Source organism: Brassica napus, chromosome C4 (genome assembly GCF_020379485.1).
Source record: "Brassica napus cultivar Da-Ae chromosome C4, Da-Ae, whole genome shotgun sequence".
NCBI classification, from domain to species: domain Eukaryota; kingdom Viridiplantae; phylum Streptophyta; class Magnoliopsida; order Brassicales; family Brassicaceae; genus Brassica; species Brassica napus.
Window position 1 is genome coordinate 49,877,406 of NC_063447.1, and position 20,572 is coordinate 49,897,977.

The following is a 20,572-nucleotide window of genomic DNA, read 5'->3' on the forward strand; positions in this document are numbered from 1 at the left end:
TTGATTGGTTAAATGGTGCGGAAATAGGTAATCACAACATATAACATTTAAAACCAAAATTTAATATGTTTTTGATATATTTGAAAATTCCAAAACATACATCAATTTAAAAAGAATGGAATGTTTGATAAAACTTTGGATTTTTTATAACACTTTAGTTCATTAATTTTGAATTTATGTGGGCTTATTTGCTGTCAAAATATATGTTTTACTTTTCAAAATAAAAATACGTGATTGGTAAACCTTTTATTGAATAAGTTGTTAAAAGTATGTGGAATATCTATTTTGGATTTGATTTGTAGCGTATGCTGTTATATTTTATTTTCTACATGTTAAGTTTCGATCTCTAAATAACGAATAGACTGGACTATCTACCTACACCTACTCATTCATTATTCAACATCTATGAGGTTCTCCAACACCTTACGAATCCAAACACTCCAAACAATTATTGCAAGTTCTTTAGGAAATGGGCACATCTTGCACTTTTGGTAGACATCACTCACTCACTGTTTCCGGCGGAAGATTTAGGTGGTGGGTCTGTCTATGCTCCGTTTTTGTGTGTGTGTTTTTTTTTTGTTTAGACTAGTTCTATTTCTATCTACTATGTTCTGTTCATGTGTTTCTTTGTGTATTTTGGTTTTTTTGGCATTTGTAAATTCAATTTCGAATGTTTCCTTTGGATAAAAAAATAATTCTGAAGAATGAATTCTGCCAAATTTTCTTTTCGTAAAATTTTTGAACTATGGTCTTGATTGGTAGAGCTGATGACAAAGTAATACGAGTTTGCTATAGAAGCATTATGATACAAAAGCGGTATACTCTCCAAAATGTAATTAATAAAGCGATCGGTAGAACAGTAATGATTCATATATAAAATTAGTATATGATATACAATTTGTTTATTTCTGAATAATATATATATATATACTGAATAATATATATATATATATATATTATATTTATAATATATAATAATCTTTATTTTTATTGACAATAATGAGTTATATTTAATTATATTTTAATTTTGAAATAATTTTATTTTGTTTTAAAAAATATTATTTAAAAAATAGTTTTAACTTTTATTTTTCAAAAGTAATAATGTTTCTAAAAAATTATATTAAAAATAAATAAATTATATTTAAAAAAAAAGAAAATTAATATAGTTTTGTGATATTATTGGATAAAATAAATTAATTAAGTTAAATTATTTTTAAAAAATATATACTCAAATGCAAATGTTTTACCAAAATCTTCATATTGAATCATTGAGTAAAGATCATTTACACCCTCTAAATATTTTTTATAAAATTGTTGATTAGATAATAAGAATACAATATTTATGTTAATGTTCTGCCAATCAAACCCTATCTTTCTGGTTAATCCAGCCTTATATCATATTTAGTTTTTAAGACAATATATTTAGACGGAAAAAGAAAAGAAAATTTATTGTAGTTGAAAATACTTTGTTATATTTGATCTAGTGTAGTTCTTAAATATATCAATATTATAATTGTAAATTTGACAGATTATTACGTAATTGGTATGCTCACTATTATTTTCAACGTATTATTTAAATTGAAAAGAGAGCATTACACTTCCACAACTTATTAGGATATTCTTCCATCCAATAAGTCGGTGATCATATAAAAGAATGTTAGTGTCTCAATGTGTAATGCAAGCAAGAATGAGAACAGACTTAAGAGTAGACTTTTTTATATCAATCAAATAAAGTTTTTTTTGAACTTAGCTTTCAAATTAAAATGCAGAAAAAAAAAAATTACAGCCATAAGCTATGGTTTTTGTTTAAGAGCCCATCAAGCCCAGTTATAATTGAGACACAAAATAAAAATCAGAATGACCAATAAAGCCCAAGAGTAATGTAGAACGGTGAAATGTGTGGAGCTCGTCGTTGATCGAAAGAGCCGGAGAGATTTTAAGAATCCTACTGCTGCATCAGTCTTGAGGAGGAAGAAGAATTTGTTTGCCGGAATGAGAGGATACGATCCTTGATCTGCCTATCCAGAAGCCTCTCAATCGTCTCCGGGGAACGGTAGATTTGGCGATGAAGTCGAGCATTGCGCTCCATCCATGTCCAATAAACACAACCCTGCCAGCACAGTCGAAGTAGGATACCTTTAGTTGAATTCCGCCCTATTGATTGAAACTGATTCAAGACCAAATCCCAAGCTCTTTATGGTTGAACTCCGCATCGTGGTGCTAAAGATCCCCATAGACTCCAAGAGTAATGGCACATGAAGAACAAGTGGTCACGGCTTTCATCAGAGCGGTTGCAGAGAAGGCAAGTGGGTGATGTGTGATGTCCCCATCGGATGATTCTATCTTTAGTAGGGCAACAGTTGAGAACAAACAGCCAAGAGAGAAAGCTGTGTCTAGGAATTCCGCCCTTGTTCCAGACCGTGGCAAACCAAGGTACAGAGACTCCTTCCACACAGAGCTTTTCATAAATAGTACCCGCACTGTAACGGCTGCTGATTTTCCCATCGATATCCCACTCATAATAATCTTCATTATCATTGAGATGGATAGTAGTTAGATAAGCATGAATATTAACGAGATTGTCTGACCTTGCAGGGGGAAGTAGCCAGTTGTTGTTACTTCTCAGAGAGGCAATTGTAGCTTGCTGATGGATACCTAAGCTTGAGTTTCCCCCAAGGCTAAGGTAGGACCTTAGGGAGCCGTAAGGGGACCAATTGTCACTCCAGAATCGACAGGATAAGCCATTCTGCACACGAAGTTTGATCCAGCTGTAAATGGAGAGACTGAGCTTTAGCAGCTTGTTTACCTGCCATGAGTATCGCTGGCTTGAAGCAGTGGTTCAAAGGTTATTAACAGAGCCGTTTAACACTTCTTCAACAAACCAGGCAACCCACACCGAACCTGACTGGAAGAAAAGAAGCCATATCAGTTTGAGACAGCAGGCTTTGTTCCAAATAGCTAAGTTCTTTATTCCCAATCCTCCTTCACGCTTTGGCTTTGTCACAACCACCCAAGAGACCCTTGCAGTATGATGTTTCTCTATATCTCCTTGCCATATAAAGACGCCACAGAGGGAGTTTATCCGCTTCACACAAGCTTGTGGTAGGATGAAAGTGGAGCACCAGAAGGTCGTAATGCCGGTGATAACAGTTTTGATTAGCAGCAGTCTACCCGCAAAGGACAAGGATTTTGCACTCCATGAAGAGAGCTTCGTTTTTATTTGCTGAAGTAGCACCTCACAGTGCAAGAGTGATAGCTTCTTTGTGCACAAGGGGACTCCTAGGTATCGCACGGGAAGAGAGCCCATAGGCATACCCGTAGTTAACTGGATCAAATCAGTTTCCCTTTGTGAGAGGCCAGACGCAAAGAAGAAAGATTTTTGCACACTGACAGCGAGGCCTGATCTTAGCTCAAATTCCCGAAGCACCTGCAAGACAGATTGTACCGATTCCAAGGAGCCATCCATAAAAATCAACAAATCGTCAGCAAAACACAAATGGGTGAGTTTGGATCCTTGGCATTTGGAATGGTAGTTAAACCTCATCTCTTGTGCTGCCTGATTCAACATGAGGGAGAGAGTGTTCATGGCGATGACAAAAAGATAAGGAGACAAGGGATCCCTTTGCCTCAACCCACGAGTACCTTTAAAGTAACCATTTACATAGCCATTGTAGCCTACAGTGAAGTTGGTGGTACAGATACATGCTCTTAGCCAAGACAGGAACTGTTGGGGAACGTTAAGGCTCTGGAGACAGGAGAAGAGAAAGCTCCAGGACAAGGTATCAAATGCCTTTGCTATATCCACTTTTATAGTGATTCTTTTTGGTCATGTATTCTTGTGATAGCCCTGAACTAACTCACCAGCCAAAAAAGTATTCTCTACTAACAAACGTCCCTTTACAAACGTTGTTTGATTAGGAACAATAAGCGGAGTGAGTATCGGTTTCAGCCTCTTCACAAGCTGTCTCGAGATCACCTTATAGAGAGTGTTCAAGCAGGAGATGGGCCGGTATTCTGTAATGAGAGATGCTCCTGGAAACTTTGGGACTAATGACAAGATAGTGGCATTAGTCGATGCTGGTAAGAACGAAGTATTGAAGAAGTGGCATATAGATTGGATAACCTCCACACCAAGAACACTCCAAGAGCCTCTGTAGAATCCTGCGGTAAGACCGTCTAGACCAGGCGCGTTATTTTGGTTCAGTTTGAAGAGAGTTGACGTGATTTCCTCTGCTGCAGGGAAAGTGGTCATCTGAAGACACTGGCTATCCGAACAGAAGAAACCAGTCAGGGAGCGAAACCATAGAGAGGTTGAGATTATTCCAACTGCAGGCGCAGGCATAGGCCCGAGGATCTTCTGAAAATGAGTAACTGCGTGGAAGCTCATCAGAAAGGGGTCTGTTATGAGGTCTCCAGAAGGACGGAGGAAATAGCGTATGAAGTTGAAGTTCATACGCTCTTTATCAATCAAATAAAGTTCTGCAATAAATAAAATAAAATATATGGTTTGCCCTTTGTCAAAAAATATAAAATAAAATAAAATATACCATAGTTTGTTTATGTCTTCTTCTTGACTTTTGATATCCATTGTCAAATATGTATCTACATTTGTAATCAAGATGATCTATACCAAAAATACACAACTCACATCTTACGTTTTCTTACTTTTTCTGATAATCTGGAAATGAACAATTTAAATCTTATGATTTAAGATTTAAGAATGAAGATTTACACCATGAGTCACTTTTGTAGTTTACAATTACACTATAGGTCACTTGTCACTACTCACACACTTTTTTTCTAGGGAATTTGCAATAGATAACTATAGAAAAAATATAATTAGCTAAACGGTCATGCCACTGTTGATTTTTCATAATCCCTGTATTAACCTTACTCTAACTCGCTGATAGGCACAAACATAGCCTGACACCCCTGTGTTTTATCTTTCATGTATGCTTCTAAGTTAATTATAGATATTTTTGAAACCGAAGTCAATTCTACATTTCTTTAGTTATTTCTCTTTTTTTTTTTTTTTTTTTTATCTTTCTTTTTCTCTTTTCTTCCTGATTTGATCATGCTTCTTTCCTAAATAAAGAGCTGTTTTTTCCATGACAGAAAAATCTGATGAAACTCTATAAACTTTAAACGTTTCAATGACAACCGAAGTTTTCTCCATTTTTTTGGTAAGAGTCCAATCTCTCTCTCATGTTCTTGATTCATTTATATTTTTGGATGTTGATTTTTATATTTTTTTCAGGAATTGGAAAAAGCTTTATATCTTGTGTTGCAGCGTATGCCCAAACTTTTCATTTTGTTAATTGTGCTCCAACATTTCCTGACATACACAGTAGCAATGATTCTTTGCAAAACCGGTTTTCATCAGTTTCGTAGGCATCTCAGCACCATTGCGAGGACAAATTCGGTATTTTACCTTCAATTTCCTACCAATCTTGCAAATAAATAAATCTATGCATAATTCTGCAATTACCATCCATTTTCTGTATATTGACCTTATTGATCCTTTTTTCTAACGACATCTACTTTTCACACAAAAACTAACTAAAAAAAAGCCAATTTTTGATATCCATTACGCTAACTAAAATAAAATGGGTCCCATAGAACTTTCTTCTTCGTCTTCTTCCTCTCAAATTTAATTTTTTTTGTTAAATCAAATCTGATTCTTCAAAAAAATTGTTTAAAAGATCTTGGGTTTAATCATTATTTCTACGATTTGATTTATCTTTTGAGATATGTGAATTGCATCTCTAATGGTGGTGTAATGGTGATATATACCACGACGACGGCAGAGATCCGTTCAAGCTTCAACCATGGCGTCTCTGTTTTCTCGTGTCGCCGTGCTTTGTTATTGCTCCGAAACAGCCGGAGAAACTCATGCAAGCTTGATATCCAACCCACCGTCGTCTTCCTCATGGTGTCACACCCAGAACTCCGTCGCGTTCTCACTTGAAGTCAATCCTCCGCATCGTGTTCCAGTTCCTTCTTCCTAGGCGTGATTCATCATCGCCATGACCTCCGTTCCTCTCTGTCATGCCCTTCAACCATCATGAAAAGCTCGAGAAAGACAATGGCTACCTTTAGTGTTTTTGCACATCCGGTCCCTTAACTTTTATATTATTTGATTTTAACCTCAATGCTTTTTAGAGATGCAAATTAACCCCAATACTTGAATCACTTACTTTTCACATGAATCCCACTCACTCGTGTTTATGATAGACGATTTTAGTTTGTATTAGACTATATTGGCTGTTCAAATTTTCAAATGAATGATAAACTCTATTCGGTGTACAAATGAACCAGTGTACATAGGAGTTTTTGTGAAATGTTGTACATGTGGACAATGAAACATGTGTACACTTTGACGATATAAGCCATTGAATCGTTTTTTGTGAAATATTGTACATGTTTCTCGTTGTACAAATGAACTAGTGTACATGTTAATAGTATAATATTTTTGGCTTTGATTAAAAAGCGATTTCACAATTTTTCCTACAATTTTTATAGTGGAATGTTTTATCTATCCATTTGATAATTAAAGTGACATAATTAGTTGCAAAATATACGTGTAAAATAAGATACTCTAAATCTATCTAAATGAAACCTAAAATGTATTTAACAAATTTATCAAGTGTACAAGTTAATCGATGTACATGTGAGTCGTTGTATATGTTGATAGTAAATATTTTGTGTATACTTGATCATGTACATATAAATTATAAATAGAAACACACATATGTATGTACATATAAAATATACAATATTACAAAATTTATTATAAATTGTGCAATGTACAAAAGAAACTGATATACGTGTGGTTTTCTGGACATAGAAATTTGTACACACTGACAATTCCTTGTATATACTTGTAACAATTTCAATCTTTTGTTTGATTTGTGTAATCACTACTATTTTCTTAATTCACTCCACGTACACATGTACACCTAATATGGAGTACAATACCATGTAATATACCATTCTTTATATGTATACAAAGCAAAAAAATATTGGCAAAAAAACATCATAAAGTATTCATGTATATAACTTGATACATTGGTAGCATGATATAGATATACACTTTTAGATATGGATAGCTTGATATGTTGTACATGTGGATAGACATGCAATATAGTACACATGTACACACATATTTGTGTATACCACCACATAGTACACCTCTACTGCCATAACGTTTCATTATATGTACACAAATCAAAATCAATTCTCAATACAAAGAGTATCACTTACAAACAAAAGTCATTCGTCTTAGTAGACATTATCTATCTAAAAAAATCAAAAACATCCCAAAATATCATGCACAAATGTGTTATATATGCACAGACGTACACATCTTCCATTGTATCATGTACATATAGATATACAAGGAATTGACTTTGTTTTTGAATATCATCTTGTGCAAAACAGGAAGTTTGGGCTAAATTGGATTGTAACTGTGCAAAACAGAAAGTTTTAAGGTAAAGTTGTAATTATTCTAAAGATAAAGGACCGGTCCTGCAAATACCAGGAACTTGAATTGGGAATGGATCCCTTCGTGGTTCGACAGCTCAATTTCCCTCCAGTGTGATTCGTTGACGGTCGTAGAGGAGCAGTAGGTCACGGAGCCGATTGAGCCGGGTTGAATAGGAGACCCGCGGTGGTGACTCATATATTCGGTGTTGGATTGCTTAGGAATAAGCCGGTGAAGACGAGGGGTTTCAGACCCTCATGGAGGAAGGCACGACGGAAGTGAACGAGTCACCGACTTGAAAACGCAGAAGAAGACGAAACGAGACGGCGAGGAAGTCACGACCCAGCACCGACGGGGACGACCAGAGTTTGTCTTCGACAAGAGCTTTTCTCCGACAAGAGCTTGTCAACTTCCTCTACATCACATGGAACAACGAGAACAAAGATCTAAGTCGGAGATGGAGGAAAATCACAGTTAATCGGAGGTTCAACGAGTGGGTTCTGATGGAGGAGAAACTTGAAGATCAAAAAAATAAACAAACAAAAATGTTTACTCGACAAAGCTACAGAGATAAGTGTCGTTAGTTGTTCGTCGGAAAAGAAGAAGACTGTGGCGGAGGAAGGTTGTTTTGGTTGGTCGGAGGAGAGTATAAAGTACGAACTTTACGGAAAGAAGATGAATTAAAGTGGAGGAGAGAGTCAAACAAATATTAGAAATAAAAAATAGACAAAAACCAAAAGAATGAACTAAACTTCGTTGTAGTTACACTTAGTTAGAGAAAAGTACCTTAAGAGCAAGAAGTGCTCTACAATGTAATAAAAAGTGATAAAGTGACTTAAAGTGTAAATCACTCTTTAAGAATTAAGATATCATGCAGGAGTACATATATATAAACTCGAAAGTACTTATGTTTTTGAGGGTTAGAACTTGCAAGTTGCAAGTATGGATTTCTCCTACTTCAAACCTTTTTTACCGCAATTTTATACTCCACAAAAATATCGATTTGAAGTTCGAACAGTTTGTACTTTCGAGTTTTGAAACCATCTGAAAGAACATTTTATTTAATAAATTCGACGTCCTTTTTTTCTTCTTTTCATATATATATAATAAAAATATTCCATCGGAGAAATCGATGAGACTGGTCCCAAATCATTATTTCAGTATGAAAAAGCTAAAAGTTATAAACTCCAAATACTCATCAAAAGGATCTTTGTGCTTCAATCACAGTCGTGAGATGAAACCGTCTCCTGTGATAACATAACACAATCAATCTCTCACTCACTTCTCAGTTCTTTTGCATTACATTATACGTTACTACTATGCAATACCCTCTTATTGATTACACAAAGATTACAAACCATAATTGTTACGCTAATCACTCCATTTTATTCATAGTTTTTGACTCAATCCGATACAAACGAGACCGATTGATTTGAGTCCAAGCTGAAGAGCGTAAAAAGGGAAACTAACCCATAGAGTATGAGGGTGTAGGCAAGTTAATGACAGTGGTCTTCACTTTGGTCATCAGATTGATGCTATTTGTCACACCTTGTGATCCTATTCCACTGTCCTTTAGTCCCTGTTAATTCCAACCCAAAAAACAAGTTAGCTAACCGGTCATAACCGAGGCAGAAATTGGTCTAGAAATTTTATGAACCTGGAAAGGGAAATGGTCTGGTCCACGAGCTGGCGCAGAGTTAATCTGAACCGTTCCTGTCTCCATTGCATCACTGATCAGCATTGCCTTGTTGATGTCTTTAGTGAATACACATCCCTTCAAAAAGATGATTGTTGGGTTAGCTCCGGTTAAGTGAAACCCAATTAAACTGGCCCAAATAGCCAAAAAAGTTACGTTACCTGGAGGCCAAAGTTACTAGCATTGCAATGATTAATGCCTTCCTCAACAGAACTGATCCTCAAGACAGGCAAGACAGGACCGAAAGGTTCCTCCCAAGCAATCCTCATGTCTGGTCTGACATTGTCCAAAAGCAACGGCCAAATCAAGTTGCCTTCTCTTTTATACTCTTGACAGAACGTTGCTCCTTTCTCCTTAGCATCCATCACCAATCCTTCAATGAAATTAGCCGAGGATTCCGACACCACAGCTGTAATATCGCAGTTCTCTTCAGGCGGTCCCACCGTTAGTTTCGCCACTTTAGCTTTCACTTTCTCAACAAGCTCATCCGCCACTGATTCCATCACTAAGACTACCTTAACCGCAGTGCATCTCTGCCCACTAATTAAGATATAGAAAAAAACCGGTTAACGTAACGATATATGGACTGGTTAAAGTCTTTGTATATTTTACCTGTAGGAGAATCCTCCTTTGATGATATTGGAAGCCACTAAATCAAGATCAGCATCTTCCAGGACAATGCATGCATCTTTTCCTCCAAGTTCCATCTGAAGAGGGATCATACCAGCTTTCTTGGAGATTGAGATTCCGGTATCACCGCCAGTGAAACTGAAACCATTTATCCAAAAACATAAGTAGTTAATAGGAAAATAACCTTTTTGTTGAATGTGTATATATATATACCTAATGCAGTTAACAGCAGGGTGCATAGTGAGGAAATCGCCAATCTCAGAGCCTTTTCCAGTGATGCAGCTAATGAGACCTTTTGGGAAACCAGCTAAGTGAAAGCAATGCACCATATGAAGGCAAGAAACAGCTCCCTAAAGAAACAGACCGTTAAAATTTTAATGATTCTCAAAACTTTAATTTTAAAAGAGTGTACAGTTTTTTAATTGTTACTTGAGTTGGAGGTTTCAGGACAAGGGAGTTTCCAGCTATCAAAGCAGGAGCGATCTTCGATACAGCGAGATTGACAGGATAGTTGAATGGAGGAATAGCCAAAACCACACCGAGAGGGATCTGGAGCTCCACAATAGTTTGATCAAAACATTTGTTGTTAACTTTGATGTAGACATATGAGAGATTATATTATACCTTGGAAGTGAGGCAGTACTTGGTACGTTCATTACCAGGGAAGCTATCAGAGAGCAGAAACTTCCCTTCACCTAAGATCCTAACACCTTCTTCAGCACAATAAGAGATCAAATCTCCAGACCTCACAACCTAAACAAACATTAGAGATCTGTAAAAAAAAAAAAAAGGGTTTCAAATGAAAGTGATGCATAGAGAGAGAGATAAAAAAAACCTCAGTGACAGAATCTTTGGCTGGTTTAGCAATTTCCTTGACAAGAGACTCAGCAATGGGAGCTTTGTTGTCCTTGAGGATCGCAGCAGCTTTGTGAAGAAGCTCAGCTCTTTTCCATAATGGAGTCTTTGCCCACGATTTCTGAGCAGATTTCGCCATCTCCATCACCTTGTTTACTTCTTCTTGCGTGCATGCTGCGTTTCACAGAAACAGAACATTCACCTTATCTTAATATATCCTCTGTTTCTATTTCAAGTTATATTAAAGTAATCAAGTTCTTGTTTCATGAAGACAAGACAACAGTCAGGGGTAAATCGGTAAATTTCCCAAAAACCTCATCTAAAATTCAAGGAAGGAAACGTAAGAAGACAATGATGAGACATACCTTGAACCTTGTACTGTGTCTTCCTCGTGGCCGGGTTAACGATGGCCACACTCTTACCGGAGGAAGAAGTTCTCCACTCTCCATCAGCGTAGAACTTGTAGACTTCTCCGTCTAGAATCTCTGTGAAAATTCCAGTCCCAGCCATTGATGTCTTAAAGGAGGTAAAAGGAGTCAAAAGAACACAGTTTTTGTGTTGTGTTGCTTTTCTTTATGTTAAGACAGTGTCTGAATATATAAGCCAGAGAGGCAAAACAAAGAAGTCTTCTCTCCTCTGTCTCTCGCTTCTTGGGTGTTGAGAGAGTGAGGTAATTGATTAGTGGGTTTTATGAAAGGAGTGGTTAAAGAGCATGGAAGGTAGATGGATGGATAGATAGATAAGTTATGTAAAAGAAAATCTAGAAAGGATAAAAGAACAAATTGTATGGTGAGAAATGAGAATTAGAGAGTGAAGAGTTTTCTTGGTGTGGTCGTTTTGTTGGGTTATTGAATAGCTTTTGGACCTACACCAACGTTTATTATGGGATTCATGATGATAGCCACAACCATGTCTATTGATTCATACAGAAACAAACATGCAAGCATATATAATTTGACTCACAAGGTCCTTTTTTTGGAATATTCCCATTTTGAAAGGTATATATATACACATTTATATAGAAAAGTTAAAATATATATATATATATATATATATATATATATATCTTTTTTTTTCACTTGTACGACATTAAATATTTTTTTTATCTTAATCTAATCTATTAATTTAGTGTCCTATTTTTATCTACTTACAAATAGTGTAGGTTCGTCAATTACATTTAACTATCTTTCCTATTATTTCTATTTATACATAACTTAATTATTATTAAATATACACCCTAACCTAAAATTAAGGATTTAAATAACTAATCTATTTTTTTAATAATGAATTCAATTTATGTTAACACTACTTTTAACACTACAAGAAAACGTGCCCATAACAACGAACATTTACGACGAAAATATTTCGTCGTAAATTTACATGGTGTTTACAACGAAATTACGCGGAATCTAACTTTCGTCGTAAACGCCATGTAAATTTACGACGAATAGATTTTGTCGTAAACTCCATGTAAGTTTACGACGAATGTACGTGGAATGAGAAATACGTCGTAGTCATTACATCGACATTACAACGAAGCATGTTACCGTTATATTTAGGTGAAAACGTGTATTCAATGTGCTTTAACTTACCTAATTTCGTCGTAAATTCGTTGTAAATAATATGTTAAAACCATGTAAAATCCATGTAAAATATTCCTTGTAAAATCGTTGTTATATTTCAACTACCCAACTCGAAAATTTCTCTATATATATGTCATTTCCCACAACTCTCTTCCTCACAACACACAAACGGGAGAAAAAAAAATCCGAAAAAAAAATCAGAAAAAAAAAGATTTCAAAAAAAATCTAAGAAAAAAATGGCCGGTGGCGGTAGTATTTACGAGTTACGGAGTTGGATGTATTTGCACAAAGATTCCGACGGGAGGGTGACGAACGCATTTCTGAGCGGGCTAGAGACATTCATGCACCAGGCGGGCTGTACACCGATCACACAGGAAAGCGGTAAGATGTTCTGCCCCTGTCGGAAATGCAAGAATTCAAAATTTGCACGTAGTGAAACTGTATGGAAGCATTTAGTAAACAGAGGATTTACACCACAGTACTACATTTGGTATCAACATGGAGAGGGTTATGGGGGAAATGAAGCTAGTAGTAGTAATAATAATTTTGAGGATGGTCATCATAGTGAAGAACCGAATCATTTGCATAATGAATATAATTATCATCAAGATCATGAGCAGATGGTAGATCATGATAGGGTTCAAGATATGATTAGTGATGCATTTTTAGAAACAACTACAACAATAGCTGATGGAACTGGAAATGTAGAAGAACCTAATTTGGATGCAAAAAGGTTTTATGAAATGCTAGATGCTGCAAATCAACCAATCTACACTGGTTGTAGAGAAGGTCTCTCTAAATTGTCTCTAGCAGCTAGGATGATGAATATTAAAACGGATCATAATTTACCTGAGAATTGCATGGATGCATGGGCGGAGTTGTTTAAAGAGTATTTGCCAGAAGACAACGTGTCTGCTGAATCTTATTATGAGATTCAGAAATTGGTTTATAGTCTTGGGTTGCCTTCGGAGATGATTGATGTTTGCATCGACAACTGCATGATCTACTGGAAAGAAGATGACAAGTTAGAAGAGTGTCGATTCTGCAAAAAACCACGATTCAAACCGCAAGGCCGTGGGAGGAATAGGGTACCGTACCAAAGGATGTGGTACCTACCAATTACAGACAGATTGAAAAGATTATATCAATCTGAGAGGACTGCTGCGTCGATGAGGTGGCATGCGGAACATGTCCAGAGAGATGGTGAGGTTGCACATCCATCAGACGCAAGAGCGTGGAAACATTTCAACAAGGTACACGCAGATTTTGCTACAAATATTCGGAATGTCTATCTTGGGTTATGCACCGATGGATTTAGTCCATTTGGAATGTCTGGTAGACAATATTCTTTGTGGCCAGTCATTCTTACGCCGTACAATTTACCGCCGGATATGTGCATGGAACAAGAATTTCTATTTTTGACCATATTAATCCCTGGGCCGAAGCATCCAAAACGGTCTCTTGATGTTTTTCTTCAACCGTTGATAGAAGAGCTAAAGCAATTGTGGTCAGAAGGGGTGAGGACGTACGATTGTTCCTTGAAAAACAATTTTACGATGCGAGCAGTTCTGCTGTGGACGATAAGTGATTTCCCTGCTTATGGGATGTTGTCTGGCTGGACAACACATGGAAGATTATCTTGTCCATATTGTCTTGGATCGACGGATGCTTTTCAACTGAAGAATGGTAGGAAGAGTTGTTGGTTTGACTGTCATCGTCGCTTTCTTCCACTTGCCCATCCGTACAGAAGAAATAAGACATTGTTTCGGCACAAAAAAATTGTCAGAGACGGTCCTCCTCCATATCTCACCGGCCAGCAGATCGAAGCAGACATTGATTATTACGGAGCTCAGGAAACAGTTAAAGTTGGAGGAAATTGGCATGTTCCTGGAAATATGCCTGATGGGTATGGTGTGTCTCACAATTGGCATAAGAAGAGTATATTTTGGGAGCTACCCTATTGGAAGGATCTTCTCTTACGCCACAATCTGGATGTCATGCATATTGAGAAGAACTTTTTTGAGAACATCATGAATACATTACTTAACGTCCCTGGGAAGACAAAAGATAACAAAAAGTCAAGGATGGACTTACCTGATATTTGCTCAAGAAGTGAGTTACATATCAAGAGCAATGGAAACGTTCCTGTTCCCATCTTCCGGTTGTCATCAGAAGCCAAAACAACCTTGTTTGACTGGGTTGCATCAGAAGTTAAGTTTCCTGATGGTTATGTTTCAAATCTGTCAAGATGTGTTGAACGAGGTCAAAAGTTCTCCGGAATGAAGAGTCATGATTGTCATGTGTTTATGCAACGACTACTTCCATTTGCTTTTGCCGAGCTCCTTCCAGCAAATGTCCATGAAGCACTTGCAGGTAATTATAAAACGTTAATATATATACATATGTTATGAAATGTTATTAATTTGATTACTTTTGCAATATACAGCCATCGGCGCTTTTTTCAGAGATCTCAGCACACGTACGTTCAAGGAAGAAGTCATCGAACAACTTCATCATAACATTCCGATCATATTGTGCAACCTGGAGAAGATATTTCCTCCTTCATTTTTTGACGTCATGGAGCATCTAGTTGTCCACCTACCGTATGAAGCATTGCTTCGTGGACCTGTTCACAACGGATGGATGTATCCGTATGAGCGACAGATGAAACATTTGAAGGGGAAAGCAAGAAATCTTGCAAAGGTGGAAGGTTCAATAGTTGCGGGAAGTTTGACAGCCGAAACATCTAACTTCACATCATACTACTTTGCTCCAACTGTTCGTACGAGGAAAAGAGTTCCTAGAAGATATGATGATGGTGGAGTACCGACATCATATCCAATTGATGGTGTTCCTGACATTTTCTGCGAAATTGCACGGTTTGGTGGTAAAACGAAAGAAGTATGGTGGTCATGTGAAGAGGATAAACATAGTGCCCACACTTATATTCTGCTCAACTGCGAGGATGCAGTGACCCGTTACTTTGAAAGGTAAATATTTTTGTGAATGTTAATTATATGAATTGCAGTTAATTATGTATGACTTGATTATTTGTTTAATTTGCAGCATGTTTGTATCTCAAGTTGAAGAAGCAATACCAGGAATATCTGCAACTGATGTGGACACACGTAAAGATAAGCACTTTGTCAAGTGGTTAAAATCACAGGTACGTAATATATCTCATACATTGATTAATTAAGTAAGTGTTTTGATACTTCAATATTAATTAAGAATAACTGCTTTTTGCAGGTTGATTATGACGATCCTTATTATCCCGTATGGTTTCACGAATTGGTTCAAGGTCCAGTTGCAAAGGTCACCACATCACCTATGTATTTCACACGAGGATTTACCTTTCACACATACGAGTATGGGAGACATCGGGCAACGAGTAACTACGGAATATGTGTGAAAGGTGAAACGGACTTTTACGGGATCTTGCAGGAGATTATTGAAGTGGAATTTCCGGGGTTATTGAAGCTAAAATGCGTCCTCTTCAAATGTGAATGGTTCGATCCTGTTGTGAACCGAGGGATTCGGTATAACAAATTTGGTGTTGTGGATGTCAATTTTGGGAGAAGATACAACAAATTTGAACCTTTCATTTTAGCTTCACAAGCCGAGCAAGTAAGCTTCCTTCCTTATCCTCGGCTTCGAACTTCCGGGATAAACTGGTTAGCTGCTATCAATATGTAATATTGATGAGAACAAAAACGATTTAGAGTGATGTAATATATGTCTCTGATGTTGTATTTCTCTATTGTAACGTATGTTTAAAGAAATATTGTTTTTTTACTATCCTAATGTATGTGTAACAAATGTTGTTTTATATAATATGTATTTGTGTTAATTTTAAAAAAAATTATTTGGAGTTTTAGGGTTTTAGAGTTTAAGTTGGAGAAAGAGCACAAAGTAGTAGAGAAGAGATATGATGTTAGATGATATGTGACTTTGGGGTTTAGGGATTTCATTCTCGGTGTTTAGGGTTAAGCGTTGTAAAATCGTCGTAAATGGTTATCTATTCCACGTAATTTCGTCGTAAATGGAAAAACGCGGTCCTGGTAACTTCGTCGTAAACGTGGGCCTTGTAAATTCGTCGTAAACTGATGTTTCGACGTAATTTCGTCGTAAATCGAAAAACGCGGGCCTGGTAACTTCGTCGTAAATGAAAAAAACGCGGGCCTGGTAACTTCGTCGTAATATTACGTCGCGTTTACGACGAAACATTTTCTATATATTGGGTCGCCGAGACGAGGTTGCCTCGTCCATTCCTCCCAAACTCCTCTCCTCTCCCTCTAAGGTACATTCTCTTTCCTCCTTTTTTTTTAAGTTAGTTTAGGTTATTAATTAGTTAGGTAATTAGTTTAGGTGATTATTTAGATAATTAGTTTAGGTGATTAGTTAGATGACGGAATCCTATAGTTTAGGTGATTAGTTAGGTAACAGAATAATTTTTTAATTATGTCGTCATAATTGATTAAATTTATTTAAATTTTTTTTAGATGGCTCCTAGAAGGAAACCAGCAGCACCTACTTATGCCCAGTTGTTTGGCGATGGTTCCGGTACATCTTCTTCCGGTCCAGTTCCAGACTCTCAGACTTCTCAGAGAGTTTTTTCGAGTCCTCCTCTTCCACCGCAGATGCCTCCACCTCCTCCTCCAGCGGCTGCACCTGAGCCTGTCCCAGAAGGTGCAGTTCATCCGGATTTGCGGGTGCCTTCATATGCTCCCTTCGCGAGATATACGGTGGAGGATTTGCTTGCCCAGCCTGGACGGGAGGGTTGGATGTTCTAGACCCTGATAGACCCCGAGGAACTTATTGGTAAGTTATTAATTTTTATTACTTTAAAATTTAATTAATTTTTATTTTGTAACGGTTAAATTGTTTTTTTTCAGGTTTGGGGCTAACAACCGTGTTAGCCGGAGCATTTCGGCGACGATTAAGGGTTACTACGACGGGGCATACCCGAACTGGAGCAAGACACCAAATCACGTTAAGATCACGTGGTTTAAATGTTTTGCGGTAAGATTTTTAAATTTAATTAAATTTTCACTTTTAAATATATATATATATATTTTTAATATTTATTATTAATTGTAATTTTTTCAAAATTTTTATGTTTCAGCAAAAGTGGCATTGGTCTTTGGGAATCACCGAGAGGGTGAAGGCGGAATTCGTTGCAAAGGCAAAGATACGCCTCTGCAACACAGTCTCTGATTGGAAGGACAAGTGGGAGATCTACGGGTATGAGGGAAAGCCCACTGAGCTCACGACGGATGTGTGGGATGGCCTCATCGCCTATTGGGAGCACCCCTCTTCGATCAAAAAGGCCAATTCGTGCTCGGCTTCTCGAAGGACGAAGGATAAAGATGGTCATTTGCCCATGCTTCACAGAACCGGACAAAAACCTCATGCAGGAGTCCGTCTAGAAGCTGTAAGTTTTGTTTTAAATATATATTTTAAAATATTCAATTAATATAATTTATAATATTTAATTTTTTTTTTTTTTGTAGTTCGAGAAGACGGGAGTCTTACCTTCTCTGTCTGACCTATTCAAGATGACTCACGCCACATCCGACGGAGTTTTTGTGGATCCTGCATCTGAGAAACTCTTCCGAACAGTGGCTGGTCGGATTGAAGAACGGGAGACGCAACTAACCCAGGAGTCTCCCGATGGATTACCAGTCACATTGTCCACAGAAGAGGTCGACAGAATCTTCGAAGAGGTAACTTAAAATTTTTGTTTACATTATTTAAAATATTTTAACATAATTAACTATATTAATATATGTTTTGATTTTATAGGTGGCTCCTAAAAAGAAGGGACGGATAGTCGGTATAGGCTCTGTTAACGAAGTTGCAAGGGCAACTTCGTCATACACTTCGAGACGGGATGAAGAGACTGCTCAGATGAAGGCTCAAATGGATAGCCAGAAGGCTCAAATGGATAGCCAGCAGGTTCGTTTAGACTCTCTTGAGGATTTGCTAGACGTGATGGCCGTGGGAAACCCGGTTATGCAGAAAATGTTGAATGAGAGACGAGCCGCTCTTGGAATGCCACCACGAGATCCCCAAGAGTCCGATCCAACCCGTCAACAGCCGAGCAACCCCACCAACTACTTCGACAATATGTAGTTTTTTTTTATTTTTCTGTTTGTATTATGAATTTAAATATTATTGTATGACTTTTTAAAATATGTTTTCCAATTTCATATTTCGTTTTAAAATTTAAATTATTTTAAATTCTGAATATTAAATATAAATTAAAATCTATTATATACTAATTAATAATAATATAATAAGAAACGATGTAAACTCCTCGTAAACATTACATGGAATTTACATTGAATGTTTACGAGTGATTAACATCGAAATATTTACGACGGTTTTACATCGAAATGTTTACGAGTGATTTACAACGAAAGTATTTACGTGTGCTTTACATCGAAATAATTACGTGGGCTTTACGACGAAGACTTACGTGGCGTTTACGACGAATCATTTCCCTGCGCTTTACGAGGAATATATTTCGTCGTAAACTTAACGAGTCGTTTACGACGAAACCTCCGTTACGATGGACGTTTAACAACGAAACGTCTTTCGACGTTAATTCGTCGTAACACCCCATTTACGACGAATTTACAACGAATACTGCCCTAGTAAAAAATATGTTTTCTTGTAGTGTAAGTAAATAATCAATTATATTTTAATTATTAATATAAAAGAATTATATATGCCTATTAATTCATATATACAGTTGTACTTTAATTCAAATGCAAAAAAAAAAAAATTCTTTAAAACCCTCACCAAATACATAATAATAAATATTTTTATACATAAAGTATTAAAATTAGATATATATATATATATATATATATATGTATTTGATAAAATAAATAGTAATAGTCGTTAATATTTAATGATATGTTGGAACATGTTATCGTGATATTTTTTATAAGTATAGTTTTACGGGTTATTCCAACACATATAAAATATTTATCAAATATAAAATTAATTGAACAAAACATAAAACATACTTAAAGTTATGCTTGAGCGTTCAGGTACCCGTTGCGATACGGATTGGGTTTTTGAAATTTTGATTCTAATTTATTTCACATCTTAGATCTCATTCTGTTAAATTTGTAAGTACAGAACACGTTCGGATATAACACATAGGTTTTACTTCTAAATTGTATCTCATCTAAAATCCGTAAAGTAACAATATATTTTTCCGATTTAGGTTATATTGGTTCAGATATATCCGAAGTTAAATACAAAACTGAAAAGCAAAACATAAGAAATAGGATTGGATATTTAAGGTACTCATTGAAGATTTAAATACTTATTTTTATATATAATTTCAAAATAAATATAGAATTGAATATTTGAAGTACATATTTATGTTTCATATATTTATATTTGCGATTGATTTAGAATTTTGGTCGGTTTTTGGATTTTTTTGGATTTTTTTGGTTTTTCGAGTTTTCCGTTTGGGTTCGGCTAATAATAATTCGGGTTCAGATATTTGATGTACCACACTATAAGACCTATTATGGGATTTCTTATATTTCGGATTGGGTACTGATCACGTTTTTTTGTTTGAGTTTAGTTGGACTTTGGGTTACAGATTTTTTGTTCAGACCTATTTTAAACGAAGAGAAAATGCGATTATATAAAAAATTTGCCAAAAAATTATCCCGCGCTTTAGCGCGGGTAAAAATCTAGTTCTTAATTAAACTGTACCCACATTATTTGTTTCTACTCAAATTTTCTGTCATAGACGTCAAATAGAGAATTTACAAACTATTTTATGGCAGATGTTTGTCTGCTAAAAAATGGGATAACGAAATCATAATAAGTTGTATAATATTTTTCTCTAAAAACGTAAAATCATATATTCACATAAAGTAACGTGATAGTTATTTAAAAGTGGACGAATCATGTCATATGTTAAAATAACACCATAATTTCATTTATTTACATACGTCATCCAGTTCTTGGCAATCTCCACTGCTTTGGCATGGGCCGCCGTTGGTGTGATCATGGGGAACTTTCAATATCGGGAAGATAGATAAGGTCTTAGTGCCTTGATTTTATCGGAAGCCTTCCAAGTTTGGTGTGCCACCTCTCCATAGAACAAAATGATGTGGATTTTTTAAAAAAACTCGGAGTTTTATGCTGAACATCTGGCGTTTTCTATCCATATCTAAAGTGCATTTGCTAATATTTCATAATGCCTCACCCCGTACATGTCGATCTTACAAGTGTTGATATATTTCTACAGATCTTCGCTGTGTGTTTGGCAAGATATCCCTTGCACATCTC

The 20,572-nt window shown here is 36.2% G+C and overlaps 2 protein-coding genes across 2 annotated transcripts; both read right to left on the reverse strand.

Moving 5' to 3' along the window:
• Nucleotides 1–2,194: 2,194 nt before the first annotated feature.
• On the reverse strand, nucleotides 2,195–4,453 carry LOC106448602. The gene is made up of 3 exons (XM_013890465.1): nucleotides 3,862–4,453; nucleotides 2,883–3,675; nucleotides 2,195–2,768 (listed from the first exon to the last, which is right to left on the reverse strand). The coding sequence occupies exons 1-3, from the start codon at nucleotides 4,451–4,453 to the stop codon at nucleotides 2,195–2,197; spliced, it is 1,959 nt and encodes a 652-aa protein (XP_013745919.1).
• Nucleotides 4,454–8,659: 4,206 nt separating this feature from the next.
• Nucleotides 8,660–11,562, reverse strand: LOC106446634 (NADP-dependent glyceraldehyde-3-phosphate dehydrogenase). The gene is made up of 9 exons (XM_013888414.3): nucleotides 11,030–11,562; nucleotides 10,645–10,838; nucleotides 10,434–10,562; nucleotides 10,239–10,358; nucleotides 10,023–10,159; nucleotides 9,792–9,947; nucleotides 9,341–9,719; nucleotides 9,141–9,257; nucleotides 8,660–9,062 (listed from the first exon to the last, which is right to left on the reverse strand). Exons 1-9 carry the CDS (start codon nucleotides 11,172–11,174, stop codon nucleotides 8,949–8,951), a joined length of 1,491 nt encoding a protein of 496 aa, XP_013743868.1. The 5' UTR covers nucleotides 11,175–11,562; the 3' UTR covers nucleotides 8,660–8,948.
• Between the last annotated feature and the right edge of the window lie 9,010 nt (nucleotides 11,563–20,572).